General features: G+C 37.2%; 1 protein-coding gene across 3 annotated transcripts in view; it reads left to right on the forward strand.

Annotated features, from left to right (window-relative positions):
- The window catches only part of arhgap10 (Rho GTPase activating protein 10), a 43,264-nt gene extending 25,642 nt beyond the window's left edge, over positions 1-17,622 (forward strand). For 2 of the 3 annotated variants that reach the window (XM_041982899.1, XM_041982901.1), the window contains 6 exons: positions 2,498-2,657; positions 5,059-5,200; positions 9,628-9,751; positions 14,541-14,618; positions 15,922-16,013; positions 17,172-17,622. In XM_041982899.1, the coding sequence (XP_041838833.1) occupies positions 2,498-2,657; positions 5,059-5,200; positions 9,628-9,751; positions 14,541-14,618; positions 15,922-16,013; positions 17,172-17,260 (685 nt within the window). In that variant the 3' untranslated portion in view covers positions 17,261-17,622. The remainder of the gene's footprint in view (positions 1-2,497; positions 2,658-5,058; positions 5,201-9,627; positions 9,752-14,540; positions 14,619-15,921; positions 16,014-17,171) is intronic. The other variant, XM_041982900.1, reaches the window with a different exon arrangement.
- The last annotated feature ends 1,333 nt before the right edge of the window (positions 17,623-18,955 follow it).

An 18,955-nucleotide genomic window follows, 5' to 3' on the forward strand; every position in this document is an offset into this window, starting at 1 on the left:
TTTGAATAAATATATATATTTATTTATTTTTTTTTTACGTTTTCTTAGGTGTAGTGTGTATTAAAGGTTTTTAAGTGCCTATACTGTACCTGTTCATCATACTATTCTGCTGCTAAGACAGGCCACTAAAATAAAAGTACCCAAGCCTGGATGGACTGCAAGTATGCGTCACTCTATTTGTAAAATTGGATTGGAAGAAAGATTTAAGAAATAATGTTAGCTAACATTACAAGATTTTACCTCAGCAAGCTTTTTATAAACTAAACATGAGCAAATTGAAGATAAGTAAATAATCCCTGTTCCTTGAGGCAATGAAAGTCTGGTGGATCTTATTTCATAGAAGCCCGCTACAGAATCAGGCTCTGGTAAAAAAGACAGAACTATTGAAATTGAATTTGGATTATCCAGCGTGAAATTCTCCAGACTGGAGACTTGAATATTTTTCTGAAATTGGCGTGTGTGCATGTCCTGCAGCGAAACGAAGCAAAGCCAGAATTTCACACTCCTATCTGAAATGGTTTCAGAGATGTTATAAATGTGAGTTGTCACCAATGTTTTTGTCTTCAAAGGCATCCTTTGAAGCTATTTAAACTGTCTCTGCAGCTGTGCCACGTATAATCATAAGTATAAAATATCTTCATGTATCCTGATAACTTTTTTAAATTTAAATTTCTTGACCACCTAAGAAGGAGTTTCAACCACTGAAGATATCCCAGTTAAAAAATAACTGTAAGAGACACCTGTTTGTAAAGATTGTAATAACTAACTCAAACTTCAAGACTCTAACAAGTTACTGTGCAAGATGCTGGCTTGGCCTAATAAAGGTTTTGAAGTTCAGTGTTTAGCCAAGGGAGTGATGGTTTGAACCAGTCCTGCCATAAGTGGAGTACTAACATCTATGTCATCATGTCAGTTTTAAAACATTACCCTTTACGCACAATTTCATAAAATCAGAATAGTTTGGTAGTTTGATACATATTTGAGTTAGTTTTGCAGCAGTTAAGACCCCCATCTACTAACTAGACCAGCGAACAGATGAGATGCATCAGAATTTGTGGTGCTCGGTAGCTCAACCTTATTGAGTGTGCGGTCCATGTACAGAGGCTAAAGCACCTGTGGCCTTTTGTTCCATGTCATCAACCGCTTTCTTTCTCCTTCATTGTCCCTCTTCTTTTGTTTACATATTACCCCTTAGACAGCTTATCCAAGACCATAGTGTAGATGCTGACGAAACCCACTGTTCCAAGCAGCATTGTGAGATTTGCTTTTTGCCTTTCTGACATTAAATCCTGGATGGCCCCAAAATATACTTAAATTTAACTATGATTTTAATGGTGATGTTATTTAAAAGACGTCAATCTGTTTTGTCACCCAGATATTTTCTGGTGCTTTTGGCTCTTGTCTTGGTAGTTTTTCAAAAAAAAAATAACTAGGCTCATAGGAATCTAAGGATGATGTCTAGCTCAGCATTGCTTTTTCCAGCTGAAGACAATTAAAAAAATCTGGTCAATTGTTCATTTACAAAAAGTTATGTACTTTCGGCTTTTGTTGCCTTGAGTACTGTAATTCATTGTGCTCAAGCGTGAGTCAGGACTCACATGGTTGCCTCTGTTTCATTCAATATGCTGCAGTTAGACGCATTGCTGGGACAAAAAAAAAGGCACAAGCACGTCACCCCTATGCTTACATCAGTAATCTCTTGACCCAGCATGAACCTACCAGACCACTCAGGTCATCTGGATCCAGTCTCTTATCAGTTCCCAGAGTCAGAACCAGACATGGAGAAGCTGCTATGTTCCACATGTCTGGAACGAACTCCCAGAAAGCCTCAGATCAGCTAAAACAGTTTATTAAAGACCCACCTGTTCTTTGCTGTATTTCAATAGTTTTTATTTAAAAGTCCAAATCTGCATCTGTTTCTTTTACGCTTGAATTGTTACACTTGATCATGTTTTAATACTCTGTTTGTCTAATGTTCTTTCTTTTTCCTTTCTTTTTTTTTTTTTTTTTAAATTATGCTTGTTATTTTCTGATGTTTCCATGTCTCTGTAAAGCACTTCGAATCACCCTGTCATTGAATTGTGCTTTACAAATAAACTTGCCTTGCCTTACTTCTGTGTACTGGTTACCTGTCAGATGTCTTGTTGATTTTAAAATCTTTATGATCACCCTTAAAGCTTTAAATTGTCTTCCCCACAAATACATCTCTGACTTATTAACCCGGTATATGCCCTCCCAACCACTGAAAGCCACAGATGTGGCAGCAGGAGATTAGCTCACTCATCAAATGCCAGTCAAACTCAGGAACACTATAAAAATAACACTTTATAAATAATACCTAATTATTGTATTATCATAAGATCTGGTTGTCTTCTCAACAGGTATGTTGCAATTATGGGACAATAACTGTTTTCCTGTTTCACAGTGTCTTAAAAATGTAAAATTGAATGAATGAGTTGGACTAAAATGTTTATAACTAGTTGTTATTTTTCCTCAGTGTGGCAGCACACAGCAAACAGAATCTGATGACCGTTGCGAACTTGGGTGTGGTGTTTGGCCCCACATTAATGAGGCCACAGGAGGAGACTGTTGCTGCCATCATGGATCTTAAGTTTCAGAACATTGTGGTGGAAATCCTCATTGAACACCAACAAAAGGTAAGTTGGATTTACCATTCATATAAATCCGTATGAGCTGGACTTTCACTATGATATCTATATATTTGAAACTGAAGGTAACTGGGAATCTCTTCTTATAGCAATGTATTGTCCATGGAAGGGTGATTCATCACCACATTTAATGTGGCAGAGAAAAAATCCCTGTCCTATATAAAATTCTACTTCTCAAAAATGTATATTTTTGATTAGTAACTGTGCTGCTTGGATCTGATTCATTCTGCTACTGCAACATTTTGTTTTTGCAATGTAGATCTTTATTTACTGAAAGCTAAACATCTTGGGCAACATAAGGCAAAAAACATCACCAAACGAAATCTGTGGTGACATACCATCACTAAGCTGCATAGAGCACCTCTGTGTTTACAAACCAAGGTGGTTCATAATTGCCTGATACTGAGAGATAATGAATGTGCAAGCAAAGCAAAAAAAAAGTTTGGAAGTCCTATTTTCTTATCATGAAACACTTTGTTGCTGTCAAATATTTTGTATTTTACTCCTAGATTAGCTTTTCCTGTTGGCACAGAGAAGTGCAGCCTATCCAGCAGCTGAATTTAATTTGATCAGGGTCTCAGTTAGGATAGATGTAATCCTCTTCCTTTCTGTAGTAACTCCTTTTGTTACAGTGGTGTAGGTATGTGTACTTAAAAATCTTGTCTTGTCTGCCTTAATGCTTACTACTTTGAAGAGATGTTGCAGCAGTGAACATGCATCCTGTTAAAAATATGGTAATTTGGTCATTTTGAACATCCAATATTTACTTTTTTTCTCTAAAAAAATAATAGATATAAGAAAAGAAACAATTCTTAAATAGCGAGATAGGTTTTTCACATTTAACTTAAACTAATAGGACATCTTACCCTCCAGCCAGTTATTCAGGTACACAGGGAACAGACAGCAATTGAATTAGCTAAATAATTTAATCTGGCCAATAGGGGGAGCCCTAAGTGCTTATATCTGGGTTATATGGACATATTCCTTTTACTGTAAGGAGTTTGATTATTCTGCAGACAATTGTAAATATTTTGTTATACTTTGAAGGTTCTTTCTCAGCCTGGATACATTAATTTTGGTTAAAGGTTGTTTAATAACCTGCAGTTTATAAGTCATGTAATCTCTGCAGAATATCATTAATTGGTGTCAAACCTCAAAGAAGGATAATTCTCCATGTCAGAAGAGTAAAAAAGGGCTGAGATTAGTTTTCCATCCAGTTTGGAGCAGTGCTGCATTTTGCACAGAATCAGATGAGGTCAGGAGCTTTTAGTGTGTTTATTTTATTTTATTTTTATTATTTTTTTTGTTTGTTTGTTTGTTTTTACCAGCTTCATTGAATTGAAGGTGATATGTGTTGTGAATAATATCTTCATCCAAGCTCTAAAATTTAAAATTAGTTGTGGAGAGATGCAAAGGACAGATGAAAACCAAGAGTATACCAACATGCTAAAACACCAGCAGTAACAGCCTCATGCATACTGCTGCTTTCTGAAACTACCCAGAGGTGTCCAACACTGGCTGGGTGATAAAGGATGTAGTGTTAGAATGCAGCAAGAGCATTTTGGAAAGTACAGCATGTTAGAGCAGGGGAAAATCTGAACAGACAGACAGGCATTAACTTTCCTCACAGCTGAGTCCCACTCCAGACTGTTGATACACCCAGATACCAACAGTAGACTCTGTTTTACATTCACCTCCATCTGCAGAGCGAAGCAGCAGAAACTCTCAGCCATATCAGATTTCTCTCTCTTTCTATCTGCCTCTCTGCTACAAACTTTCTCTCTCATGCCCTCCCTCTTCTGCGTCTGCCTCTCTCGTTCACACTCTGCCTCACTTTCTCTGCCACTTTCTCTCTCTCTTCTCCCACCCCTACCTCCCTCCTCTCCTCGTCTGTGATCCTTTCTGAGGCTCTGCTGAGACTTCCTCTCCTCTGTAGCCCTATTCCCTTTCAACTCCACATCTAAAGTTTATATGTAAACATGGCCCAGTGTAAACAGGCTGCACCAGTTGGCCAACCCTTCTCAAGTCCAAACCCTGTTTATTTTACTTTCCTCTCTTTGAGAGAGTGGGTCAATTTCTCTGTGGAGAAATGTCACCTTAACTTAGACCCAGATTTCTGGATGGGACGTGGTTGTGTTGAGTTGTTCTTGTTTGTTTTTTTTGAGGAAGGCACAAACAAATCTTCTTGAAGGGCAGTTTTTAGGCTCCAATCAATGCACTGCACAACTTTTCCTTAAAGCACATGCTGCAGTTGCAAATACTTTTTCCATCTACCACTATATAAAGACTAAGTTTCAAAACTTATGAGGTCATTTGAGGATGTGCTGTTACTTCTGGAGCTTTTTCAAACTGCATTTTGTGTTAGAGATTTATTCCTATGTGCATTCAGATCTTTACAGATGCTCCTGAGTTCTGCCCTTCTCCACCTGCTGTCCCAGTGTTCTCTGCTCCCACAAGGCAGTCCAAGAAACTGAATCGACAGAACCGGCCCTTAGCAGTCTACAATCCACAAGTCCTTGACATTCAGAATGGTAAGAGATGTTTACCTAAATCTTTTTGTATTTTCCGGCTTGTTACAACACTGATGAGTGATACACTCATATTTCATGATTTAGAGACCACAAAATATTGGAAGCAAAAGAAGAGTAAAGCATGCTCTTAAATACTAAATACAGATAAAAATATTATGAATCTACAACAAAAGAAAGTCTCTGGTTGTGTGTGCGCCAGTGCTTTTCTAGATGGTTGTTCATCCATTCTACTTCACACTTTGCAAGTGTATCACTATAGACTTAAGGAAGTGCAGTGTCGAGTGTGAAGTCGTTTGAATGAGTGGTTTTCATACTTTACCTAAAAGGAATTCTATGTTGCTCTTTCACAATACTGTGTTCTCAAAGACATCCTCAGCAGGCCTTCGTCATCAGGGGGTGTTGATGGTGCTTAGACACACAGGCTCTGTTTAGTGAAAGTATCCTGATAGCAATCCTCTGTGTACATGTGTGAGTATGTGTGTGTTAGCCCACCTCCTAAGGCTCTCTTCATTTTTCTTTTTTCTTGTCTTTATTTGATATGAATATATAATTGTAATCAAGACAATGTGCTGTATCTGGATTGTGGTCCAGAACCAGATAGATTAAATTTAATTTTACAACATTAAGGAATCAATGTTTCATTCGTGCTGCCTCTCTCATACAGTAATGACCACAGTCTCTACCAGACAGTGAGTCATACATTCTGTTAATTCATCCAACCATCATAAATAAACCACAAATGGGCTGTTCTGAACATTTTGGGAGACAAAAAAAATGTCCATGTCCTTTCCAAAATGTTTCATTAGTACTAAAATAAAGTTGTATTTCAAAGGTAAACCCAATGTGCAACCCAAATTACCAAAAAAGTTGAAATGCTGTTAGAATTTATAAATAAGAACTGAAAGCAGTGATTTGCAAATCCTGTAAATAAATATTTTATATATGTAACAGAACATAAAAAAAATAAAATGTTGAAAGTGAGACATTTTTCTAGGCCATGGAAAATATGAGCTCACACCAAACAATCTTTAAAAAAAAGTTGGTGGGGGTAGGGGGGCTAACAAAACACTGGGAAGTAAGTGGTACAAAAAAGAAAAAGCTGGAGGGATATTTCACAACTAATTGTAATGTTGCTACGTTGAAAAGGAGTACAGGATACCCATAATGTTCAGGTTCTCAGGTGGTACTGAATTAAAAATGGGCATGATTCTGTAAAGTAAAAACCACTACATGGGGCCTGCAGCACACATACAACCTGTAAATGCAGGCTAAAAATCTATCATGTAAGGAAGGAGCCATATTTGAACATCATCCAGAAACACTGCCATCTCCTCTGGGTCAACGCTCATATAAAATGAACTGAGTTCATTTTGAAAACTGTTCTGTACTTAGACAAAATCAAAATTTTAAATTCTTTTTGAAAATCATGGTGATCAGACGAAAGAATATGGAGACCATGTAGCTTTTGATCAGTACTCAGTTTGCTAGGCTCCAGGTATGGGGGGGGGGGAATACTGCTGCCCATGGAACTGGCAACTTACATATCTGGAAAGGCTCCTTCAATGCTGAACGGTATATAAAGCTTTTAGAGCTCCAGATAGTTTTTCCCAGTCTTGAATTTTTAAACAAGACGATGTTAGACTTCATACTGCATCTGTTAAAGCAGCACAGCTTCATAGAAGGTCTGAACTAGCCCGCCTGCAGTACAGACTTTTTACCAAGTGAAAACAACTAGCTCATTATGAAATCTAAATAACCACAAAGACAACAGTCTTCTTCCAGTGGTCCAGCAACTGATCTCAGATGCTTACAGACTGTTCTTAAAAGAAGAGGGGATGGTACAATATTTTAAACAATGTCCTTTTCCTTTTTCATACTTGTTTCAGCCATGATGTAAAATGTCCCACAAAAGCAGCATATGTTTGCTATAATCTACTTAATAAAACATCAGTTTAGTAGATTTACAAATACTAGCATTTTATTTGTATTTACATTTTACAGTGTCCCAACTTTTTGGGAATTTGGGTATACATTAGGTCATTGATCAGCATCAGTTTCCATTTCATTAACTTAAGTTTAATTTTGCCCTAATTCACTATCATGCATGTTTTGTTCCTTCCACCTTAACTTTGAAATTTATACAGAATCCACCAATCACAATTGTTCTTAATCAGTTTGCCAAAGTAGACCACACCCCTGCACACCCCTCACCTGGAGTGAGTCACTGGTAACATTGAAAAAAGAGCAACGAACAAGAAAGAAATCACCAAAAACAAAACTTGGTGCCAAAAAGAAAAGCAGTTATCTGGAATTATTTCGGCTCCAAGAAGGATGATATTGACCAAACCCGTGTTCTGTGTCAACAGTGCCTTGCGCACCTGTTGCCACAACAAAAGGTAACACAACTAATTTGCTTGACCATTGACATTGGGACCACACAGCTTCAGTACAATGAATGCAAAGCCAGAACTGATAGTCATACAAAAAATAATAATAATAATAAAAACATTTCTGGAGCCTTTGCAAGTGTTACACCATATAAGAAAGGTACCAGCCAGCCTCCAAAGTCAGTTATCTTTGTAAGTTTTAACTACAAAAGCTGTATGAATGTCATCCATGCGCTTAGACATTACAGCTAAAAGTTAGCTGGCTTGTCAGAGTGATGTTGTATACAACATCTTTAGTTTTAGCTTTGTGTACTTCATAGTTTGGAGCTTGTATTTTCCCCTGTTCCTGACTTACCTATAGTCACTGTCTATTCTATAATAACTACAATGAAGCATAGTAGCTTCTACACATTACACACTAAACTCAGTCATCTCTCTGCAATGCTGAGTGGAGAGATTTACATCTACAGGCTTTCTGTACTCTTGTTTACTTGCATTTCCTTTAAAGTTTGATGAAATGGGAGACTATAATAAGGTCCCATTGTGAGGCATCAGCATAGGAGATCAGCTGACCCACTGACCCAAAATCTAACTCCAGCAAATTTTGATCCATGGCCAGTTAAATCCCTTCCCCTTTTACAATACTAAAGGAGTCTAAATCTGCTTACCAGATTGCCTCTCTTTGTCTCCTCTGCACCAGCTTTTACTGTGGGTTATTTTAATATCAGGGGATAAAAGGCGTAATCCTTTTTAACCTTTGTCTCTCTTTTATATGGGTCCCATGTAAAGAAGGTAAAGCAAATTTAAGGATGTTGAAGGGGAAAAGATACAAGAGTGTTGGAGCATTTCATATAGTATATATATGTAAATATGTTTATATACACAGACACATATAATGTTCTGGTGTTAAAAAATAAATCTGATTCACTGAGCTGGTGTGTGGCCACTTTGCATTTTCAGCTTTTAGTGTTCACAAAATTATTCCTGTTCTTCTCATGATTATTTTGCTGTTTGAGTAGACTGCTGAAGTTTAGCAGATTTTGGCATGAAGGGATCACTTTTTGTGATGATGGCAGAAAAGGTAGCCAGCTAAGTGTCACTCTGCTCAGTGGCATGGTTGGCTAGTCTGAGGCTAATACATTGTAGTTTGCTGTTTTATAATACTACAGTGTAAGGTGCAGGGTCTGCTTTTGGTTGCCATAAGCAATATTTTGCTGAGTCACACAGCCCTGATTTCAAACCTGCCCTAAAAATCCTGAACTGAAACCCAATATATATATAAAAAAAAATTATTCCACAATTCAGTATAGCATAGCCATAGTTCAATTCAGTCTTTATTTCATACTACAGTTTGATCCATATGAGAAGTAAAGAATATAAACACACACACAAAAAGGCAAAACAAAAACTAGTGTAAATTACATCTATAATCCATACAAGCACTTGCTCCAGTGCCTCCAGAGTCCAGAGTTATATGGTACACTGCTTTCCCTAGGCATTGTTAAAACCAATGTATCATGTTTCAAATCCTCCAATCTCATGATGAATTTATATACAAAATTTCTAATACCATAGTATTACATAGTATACACAGTATATTATAGTCACTTTTAAATGTTTAAAGAATGTTTTGTCTAACATATTTCATGTTCCCATGCGAATATCTGAATTTGCTTTACTCAAACTTGATGGTGAAAATCAAATTGTTACAATACAGTGACTACAAAATGTTTAAGGCCTGTAAAGCTCTGGTTATATGCACAGGTTTTATGGAATTTATAAATACTACCTCGGTTTTTAATTAGGCAATATGGGAAATATGGGATTGTTGTTCTTTGATATGTTTTGTGTGTTTGTTAAAAGAGAAGAAGAGGAAAAACTATTCATCTTCCTGCATTTGTATTTTAACATTGATGTGTTGATGAATTATTTGGTTATTTTATTAAGCATTCTACCGAAATATGGTTTAATGCAAATAATAAAATGATGGAATAAACAAATAACCAAGGTCAATTTTTTTTTCATGTGCATCTATGTCAGCTGTGGGAGATAGTGAGGCATCAATGGGCAGTAATGAATCTGTATCATCCCAGTCATCATCAGCCTCGGCCTCAGAGATGTCAACAGAGAAGACCGACAGTACGACTCTTAGCAGCAACTCCCAGTGAGTCCTATTTACGCTTTAATCTCAAATAAGAACTGCATTATCAACCACAGTGATAGTCATACATAGGGAAATGTATGGTTTACACTGAAATTTTCATTATTTACATGGTGATACAATCAATTAAAATCCTCTGGACATTTTGCAGGTTGAGTATTTTATTTATTTTGTGGGTTTCTTTTTTTGTTTTTTACAACATTGTATACATGAATAAAATTATGAACTCATTTATTTTATTAACACAAAGTTATTTATTATTAGTTATTTTACTGATGCATCAAATTAGACTGTTGTCACAGGTCACTTATCTGAATTAACACTAGTGTTTTATTAGTGTGAATTGTAATTTATTCAACCTTTCATCCAAACTACAGGATGATTGACAAAGCTGCCATTTTATTTTACTTTGCATTCACACATTATTCACTGCATGTGTAAGAAACTGAGGTGGTGATTTAGAAAAACTGAAGGTCAGGGACTTTGACTGCAATACTGAGTTACGCTAACTTGTACAAAAAATAGTCTTTTTATTAAGCAGTACTCTGTAATTACATAGCTGTCATTATATAAGTAACGTTTTCAACAGTTATTCAGGAGGAAATTGGAAATCTGGCAATTAGATGTGATATAATTTAGATAAAGTCCTATAAATGAAATGATCTTTAATGTCTTGATCTTAAAAAGAAACATTAAAAAGAAAATATATATCATCTGGCCTGATAAACTGTTATGAAACCTGTTTACCTGTCACTTAGGTTTCATATAGCAGGAGTGAACAGCAACGGCTTTGGTTTGACAGGATTTTAAATAGGAAATGCATCTTAACACTCTGAGTTTCAGACATCAAGGGTCGCAGTTACACTGTCCCGCCCTCTTTTCTTTTTGTCACTCTAATAAAAATAGAAAAAAAAGTCTCAAGTTAAACCAGTTATTAATGAACAATCAGTTTTGTGATTGAACTGTGGTCGTCTATGACATACATGACTCACTCAGCATTTTTGAGTTGACCAAAACTGAAACAAGAGATTGATCAAGGTGAAGGGACATAGATTTTTCTTTGTTTTTCTTATTCTTTATTCTGTTAATCTCTTGCACTAAATGAAAAATAGGTTGGTGTTTTACCATGCCTCTCTCTGGCCTCTCTTTTCTGTCCTCTCTCTCTAAGTCCTTGGTTCATTTTGTTGTTTCCAGCCCATGACTTGCCTTGAATGCTGATGTGAAAGATGAATTATTGGGTTATGCTGCAGATGTTAGAGTCTCTGCTGTGTCATGTCTACAGATTCACCTTGAAATAGACATTCTCTCATTCACTGTCCCTTTCTCCTTCTGTTGCAAAGAGCTGTAATATAAAAACAAATCCACTTCACAACTTGACAGAGGACAGTGTGATTCCTCTCACTCTGTGACCTCTGTGGGTGCCTATCTGCCTGCATGTGTGTAGGCATTTTTTCTTCTTTTTTTTCCCAAGAGATGCAGGATTACAGTTAAGAATCTATATTCCTTATGTAACTAGCTCTTTTTTTTTATCCCTACGGGTCATATTTTTTTTTTTTTGTGCTTTTCCACATATGTGGCATCATGTTGGAGGACGGAAGGAGCAACCAGGAGGAGGTCGTAAATCTCAGCTCTTATTTGTTTGGAAGACAGGTGGCCGTGCGTTGGCCGTGTAAATCGTATTGACATTGGAGAGATATTCATCTTGTTTACCCTTATAGCCACAGCCCCTGTCCCTTTATGAAGACTTGCGCCATATGTCACAGGGTGTCGCCCTGGCTTTGTTCACTCATAAATCTTAGCATGTGAGATGGTAGAGACCTGTTAGCACAGCAGCACTCTGGCGTAGGACCCAGGGATTCAGCTTCAGTCCCAGCCAAAATGAGTAGGGATTGCAATTGCTAGATTACTTCCAGCCAGTCTCAGAAATGTATTATCTGCACTCTGCTGTGCTCAAAAGCGCACCTGGCAAACTGTATATTTGAGTCAGTTTCCTACAAAATCTGCCAGGTCATACACAAATGCATCCCGACTCACTATATCTTGCAATAACTTTTTGTCATGATTTATCATCTCCGTCATTTTCAATGGCTCGCCTCATTTCTCCTCTTCTCTTTAAATTCAGTCACCTCTTTTCTCCAGAGCTCTGTTGCCCCAAGTCCTCCAAACTTACATTTTCTGGTCTTTTTGTTTCTTCCTGTATGCTGCTCTTCCTCATGCTTTTCAGGCCTCTTACAGGCAGACAGCTGTGGATCATAAGATTGTGGATCTGAGCTTATTTCCTGCCCACCCAAACTGGTGGTGGCTGGGTGAGCAGCTTGGCTTTAGGTTTGATCCCACTTTTTTTTTTTTTTTTTTTTTTTTTTTTTACTAGAAACAGTACTAAATCCCAGCGCTGCCCATTTTCCTTTAGTAGATAGACAGTTGATAGCCTCACTCATCCCTGTGTTCGCTCCACGCCAGGATCAACATGGCTTGGATGCTGCAGGGTGAAATTCCTGCAGTAATGAGAAGCAGGAGTTTTTGTGTTAATGAATTCCTTCTGCTACTAACCTGGCTGTTTGTGACAATGTTAGATAACTGTGAAGTTCAAATTAAACCTTCAGACTCTGCTTTTGTTTTCATTTTTATATAGTGATGCTATACAAGTTTTCCTATATTAATCTCTATTAGAAAATCTCAATATAAAAAGCAATATTCTTGAAAACTAGTGCAGAGGTTTTTTATTTATTTACTTTTTGTTGTTGTTGTTGTTTTACCTCTGTCATGTTTGTAAATTTTTACTTTTTTATTTTTATTCTATTTTATTTTGTTAATTTGTATTTTAAAAGTGTTTTTATTCTTGCTCTGGTGGAGTGGATGACCTCTAATATTGTTATATGCTGAGATGTGCAATGACAATAAATGTCCTATTCTATTCTAGTTACAAAAAGTGCCAACATCTGGATGGGAATTTTTTATCTTGGTCTTGTATACAGTGCATTTTCAATTTCCCATCTAGTGTATTTAATCATATTCACAGAAAATGCTTAGCTAGACCCATGATGAGTTAAAAAAAATGAAAGAGCAATTCAAAGCTTGATGCTATTTTTGTTGAAGTGAAATGACAAGCAATTTCTCTTAGTTTGATTTAGCTGTAATTGTGAAAGCAATTTTGGGATGAATCCATTTACCTCTGATATATTTTACAAGTTTTTAGGTCAGTCATGAGGCATGCACAAATTTTCACTGTTTCTTATTCTTCAAATCTTTTTTTTTTTTTTTTTTATTATTAAAGATCTTCCCAGCTCTGTGTACTCTACTTGATGGCAAAAAGGGGGAAATGGAGAAAATAGACATGCTAAATTTTCTGAAATATGTGTGTGAATTATTTATTTTTTTATTTTTGTACTCTTGGGGTGTATGTGAGTTAGTTTTACTTGCAGGTGGGTCAAGTGTTGTTGCTCCTTTCCTCTTCCTTTTGGCTCGGACCCAGGCAGACAGTGGTTGTGCTTGGGCCCAGGTTAATGAGTGGATTTGCTGCACTGCAGCGCACTGTCCCCCCATGCTGATGTTGAGCAGCTGAGCACCACAGTGGCCCCACACTGCTGCAGAGCTATAAATCACCCACAGTCAGGCCTGGCCCAAACTGAACAACCACCACTGGGGATGGACAAGTGCACTGAAAGAAAGGCAGGAAAAGAAGAGGAAGCAGTGTAAAGTGGGGAATGAAAGCATGAGTCCAGTACTGTGTGTTCACCTCCACCTATGTCCACAAAAGATCCCCTAACATTTTCTCCCTTAAGGCCACCTTTCTCTCATCCACCAGTGCCAATGTAACCCCTATTCACAACATCCTCTCAACCTCCAGCCCCCTCCCCAGCTGCTTCCTCTAATTGCCTTTATTAACGTCTCTATGGGAGCGGCAGCTAGAAGCAATTTGCTCATTATGTGCTGTATTAGCACTGGCCCTGGGGCAGGCATGGAACACAGAGGGATGCCTGGCTGAGAGTCCTGCTCTCCTCTGCTGCACTCAGCCTTTACCAGGACCCCTGCCTCCATCCTGTAGGTCAGCCATAGACTTGTTGGCCCTAACAGCAACCAGTGTAAAGCACAACTACTGTTCTACTGCTGCACCTGCTAAAGCTTTGCTCGTTTGACCTGTGACATACAGAAGTCATAAACATTAATGCAGGCATGTTCCACCTTCAAATGTGGCAACTGTTTAATTGAGTAAATACACATGCAGTAAATCCTGGTGATTTTAGAAGGTGAATTTCTATCATTTTTCTGTATATTAAACTGGCTCTTTAATTTGACCTTCCAGGTTAATGTATGCAATGCTGAGAGACAGTCCTTTAGATGAGGCTTTTTAGGCAGATGGTGCGGAATGGGTGATTTACTTTATGAATGCCTGGTGGATTTTTGGTTGTGGCAAACTGCATGCAATGAGAATTCAGTGTGTAAAAAGGAAAATGAAATGAAATGGCATTTTTATTTTCTCTGTCTTTACTGAACTATGACATTTAACTATGACATGGTGTCATATTTAAGTTCACTGTTTATTTGACTTTTTTGCTTACTTTAATCACTAGCAATGCTGAAAATAGGAAATTTTAACACTGAAGAAATCATGAAACTTTATTTTTTTGTTATTATATAGTAGGTTGTATTTACAGCTGTTCGGTCCATGAGTCTGCCCTGTTCACCCACAGAATACTGTACATGAAATAGATCTTAACAGCCTGTGTACCATTTTTGCAAACACTCTACAATGGCCTTACAATTAAGCTGTTTTTCTTTATCTTATTTGCAGATCACTTACAGTAGCTTCAGGTGAGAGTCAAGCTGCTGCCACTACAACTGCTGCTGCCAAAAAAAAGCCAGAGGAGAGGTAATATAACATTCCCATCCCACCCAAATTATATGATTTTTAAACTGTAATTGCAGATGAACACGCTCTCTGTCCGAATTCTTTGGTTTTGATGAGTCATTTTCACACTCACTTTTTGGTTAGACGTCGCACACAGAGAGTCCTCTACTCTCTCAGTTTTAACCCACTATGACTGGCCTTATTTTGGGTCTTTACTCAATAGAATCACAAACTCTATCCTTTCTTTAATATTAATTTGCAGTCTCGCACATTAATATTTCCCCCCACTTTTTCATGCAGTCACTGTTCATTTAACATGGCTCCCTTTAGAATTATTTCATACATAGGCAGAAGGCTGCCGCTCCAACTGGAGCTTTCCTCCTTGTTGAGCCACAAATAGTATCTGAGTGAACAGGAATGAACTTTGTAAAAGTCTGTCCATCACACAGAACTATTGCTCTGCTTGCTTTTGGAATAAAAGAAGTCATGTTGAATGCTCTCGGATGTTGCTGAAGAATATGCAAAGAGCTATGGCCAGTCCATTAATGGTATTTTCATATAAATACATCTTCATTTTTCCAAATCCCGTTCTACATGAGTGCGCTCTGCCAAAATTCTGAATGGGAGAGCTTGCATGTGCACTGTTGTATTGAATCTGACCACAAACTTTTTTTGGGGTGGATTTTCTATCTTTTTTTCTGTTTTCTCATTCAACATAGCTGGTGCGCCGCACAAACAATATGAAATATTTATCAGGGCATCGCGTGTTGAAGGCACAGTTTCAACATAATAATGTTGCTGGCATTTGAGATAACACTTTGCAACGATGGGCAAAACAACCTTTCTGTGGAAACAGTTTTCAAGTCGACCAGCTCAAGGCATAAATTTGTGTATTTACAAACCTGTACGGAGCGATGAATATGGTGTCTTTGATGGCAAAATGCTGTTTCTAAGCTCAGAAATGTAGCTTTAAAAGATGAAGCTCCGTGAAGGGAAATCTTTTTTTTCGCCTATATTTGTTGGTAAATCCATTTTAGAGTCTCTCCACTACTTTTTAATTATCTCACCATTGATGGTTTTCTGCTGTGTAGACCTGATGTGTGCCTGCCTTGACTGATTCCCTAGTTTTCTAGACTGGCGATAGTACAAAACAAGAGAGTTGTGTCCCAGCTTCTCTTGGTATTTTTGCTTATTTTCCAGCCTGGCCCAATTCTGCTGTTTCAGGCTAGTAAGTGAACGAACAAGCAGAATCCAGGCCCAGATTGAACTGTGCGGTAATCCTCTCCAAAGCTCCGCCAGCTCACTGATTGCCTTCATTTTTCAGTGTCACCAACAGGAAAGCCAAGGCAGTGTACCCATGTGAGGCAGAGCACGACTCTGAGCTCTCCTTCCAGGTCGGCGCAATATTCAACTCTGGTAAGCGTTATCGCCTACACCAGTCGCTCACTCAGAACGAGCCCTGGCATATTGGATTTGGGAGAAAACTGAACACCCAATCTGATCTTGAGTTGAAGAGAGAGATGAGATGAGGAGAGCAAGAATGGTGAGGGTTTGGGCTGTAGACACAGATTCACTCCTTGGTGTCTCTGGGAAGAGGCTCGACTAAGGTTTAATCATTCTCACAGGAAATAAGAATTTTGTTTTTTTGTTTTTTTTTTTTCCTTTTTTTCCTTATCAAAATCTTTACAGAGATGCTTATAGTGATGTCTTTGATAAGATCCATGCGATTATTGGTTCTTATGGTCTGGTATTATCACATTGTGGCACATTATTTCCTGTTTTGATGGAGGTACTGTACATAAATATTTTTTGTTAGTTTATAGATTTCATGTGAAAAGAGATGACTACAATGGCAAGATTAAATTTAATACAAGTTGGTTTTCCAGTATGCAGAGAATTTATGCATGCTATTTTACACAAGCTGTTATAAGCTACTTGAACTAAAAGAATATGTATAATTCAGTCATATTTTGATCACATATAGAGTGATAAAAACACATTTAACAGCAGTCTGTATCTTTTTTTCTTCTTTTAGTCCTTGTACCAAAAGGCAGCTAATTTGAGAATAAATTTAAATCTTTGCTTTGATTTTTGATGGTAAATTGACTCCCCTAATTTTCTCCCTAATGAATGATTGTTTCCTGTGTTTTCAATTTTCCTTGAAATTGCACATCAAAATGGGCCAAAAGCCGAACAAGATTACGGTGTAAAAATTAGTCCCTTTTATTTTTTAAAGGTGCTGATGAAGGTAGAGATGTGCTGTCGGACACATCTGTCATCCTAAACGGTTTTAGCTTCATTTTTGCACCTAAAAATAGATAGAAAAATGAATACATAAAGATAAATAGAAAAAAATAACCAGAAACAGATCTGCGATTTGCATTAGAGATTAATAAAAAAGATCGCTCCGTGGTTAAGTCTAACAGCATCATCAGTGTAACCTCCTAAAATCTCTTTCCTTTTCACTCAAACGTGCACGTGTACTCACTGGAGGCTCTATGTCCTCTGTCTGTCCCCTACCCTTCCGCTCCCTGTGGTATCGTCCCCTGGATAATGCTGTGTCCTCTCCTGCAGTGACCCAGTCGAGAGAGCCAGGCTGGTTGGAGGGGGAGCTGGAAGGAAAGAGAGGCCTCATCCCTGAAAACTACGTGGAGATGCTGTAAAACCAAATAGAAATATTAATGGACACTTTCCATATGTTCACCAGTGGTAACATACAGAGAAGTATGTGCCTCAGCATGACTCATCCAGTGTCCGTTGCCATTTATTAATACTGGTTAACCATTCTAAACACATAATTCTATGTATTTTGCCTGGCTGTAGATTTTTGTGCTGCATAGGAATGCATTTTTCTTTTTGGATTTAGCATGAAAATGTTTTCACAAGAATATCATCATTGTCATTTTAGAATTGGGATTGCACATAAAATGTTCTGCTGTATATTAATTGCTGTAGCCTCTTAAAATCCAAGTAGTAGCATCACCAGAGAATAAGTATCTGTTCTCACTGTCCTCTTCCCAGTTATACATGGTATCCATGAGCTCAAAGTCAAAGGGAGATCCTCAGAAATTGTAAGGTAGAATGTCAGCACTGAAGTCGCTGTAGCTTTTAACCCTCTTGTCAAATTTGTTTTACTATATTAGAGATACCTGTGTGCCTTAACCACAAAAATACTCAGTGTAAATGTACGTACGGGTATGTTTGACATGAATTAGATTGTGGCTACTTTCACCTATTAAATGTTTTATTCTTCTGCAATTATATCAAGATAATAAAAGGGCCACATTGCTAATGTAATTTTATTTATTTTAATTGGCACATTGATTGCATGAGATTTTACACATTGTTCTGTTTTTTTCTCTTTTGTGTTTTTGTTTTTATTTTGGGTGCACAAAAACGAAGTGAAATGCCTCTTTGGTGGGTGACAAGCCCTGTTATGTTAAGCACTAACATCAGTGTCGATAGAGGTGAATATACGTAGGTTGTATTGATTGAAGCCAAGTGTCCTGTCAAGTAATCACTGTTCTCAAAGTTTATTTTTAACGTTGCTCTTGTTCTTCTGAGCAGAAAAGTTAAACACTCTGACAAAGCTGAATTTTGCAGTACCTCAAAACATTTTGAATTTACTTCTATTTCATAGCCTGATGTTTAAGAGTACCACCAAGTACATTTAACCCCTGAAAGTTATATGTTTTAAGTTTTGATATTTTAGCATGTGTGCACATCCCATTACATGTCATCCATCAGCTGTTAGACAAAACTTCACTTTGTCAAGACGTTTAGCAAACTGTATTTTCAGTTGTGATTATAATTATTTAAATACAGTGATTTATGAGTTTCTTAAAGAGCACTGACTCCTTTTCCTTTGCTTTTTTTTGTTTTTGTTTTTTTTTTTTGTTTGTTTGTTTTTTGTTTTTGTGCATTATGGTTCTTCTTATGAAATAAATATTATAAATGATTATTTTTAATTTGCAAACAGGCCAGATTTTATATGGTTTACACTCACACAAAGATATATATATGGGTGTCAAGTCATTTGTGCCTCAAACATGAGAAGTGTTTCATTACAAATTTTTAGTTTGTAATAAATGAGTTATTTTTGGCCATTTTATTTATTTATATATATATATATATATATACACACATTATCAAATATTCCATCAAAGAACACAGACAAATAACCCCAAATTTTTACATATAAAAGATTTATAAGAATTGTTCAATTCTTCTTGTGATATTGTTTTTGCATTTTTGGATATCACCTGCTAACTACTGCAAGCACTGAGAGAGCACAAACCTCTGCCAAGCCATTGTAAAAACCTTTTGCCAGTGATTCTGGGCATAATGTTTTTGTTAGA

This window comes from Melanotaenia boesemani, chromosome 4 (assembly GCF_017639745.1).
Source record: "Melanotaenia boesemani isolate fMelBoe1 chromosome 4, fMelBoe1.pri, whole genome shotgun sequence".
NCBI classification, from domain to species: Eukaryota; Metazoa; Chordata; class Actinopteri; order Atheriniformes; family Melanotaeniidae; genus Melanotaenia; species Melanotaenia boesemani.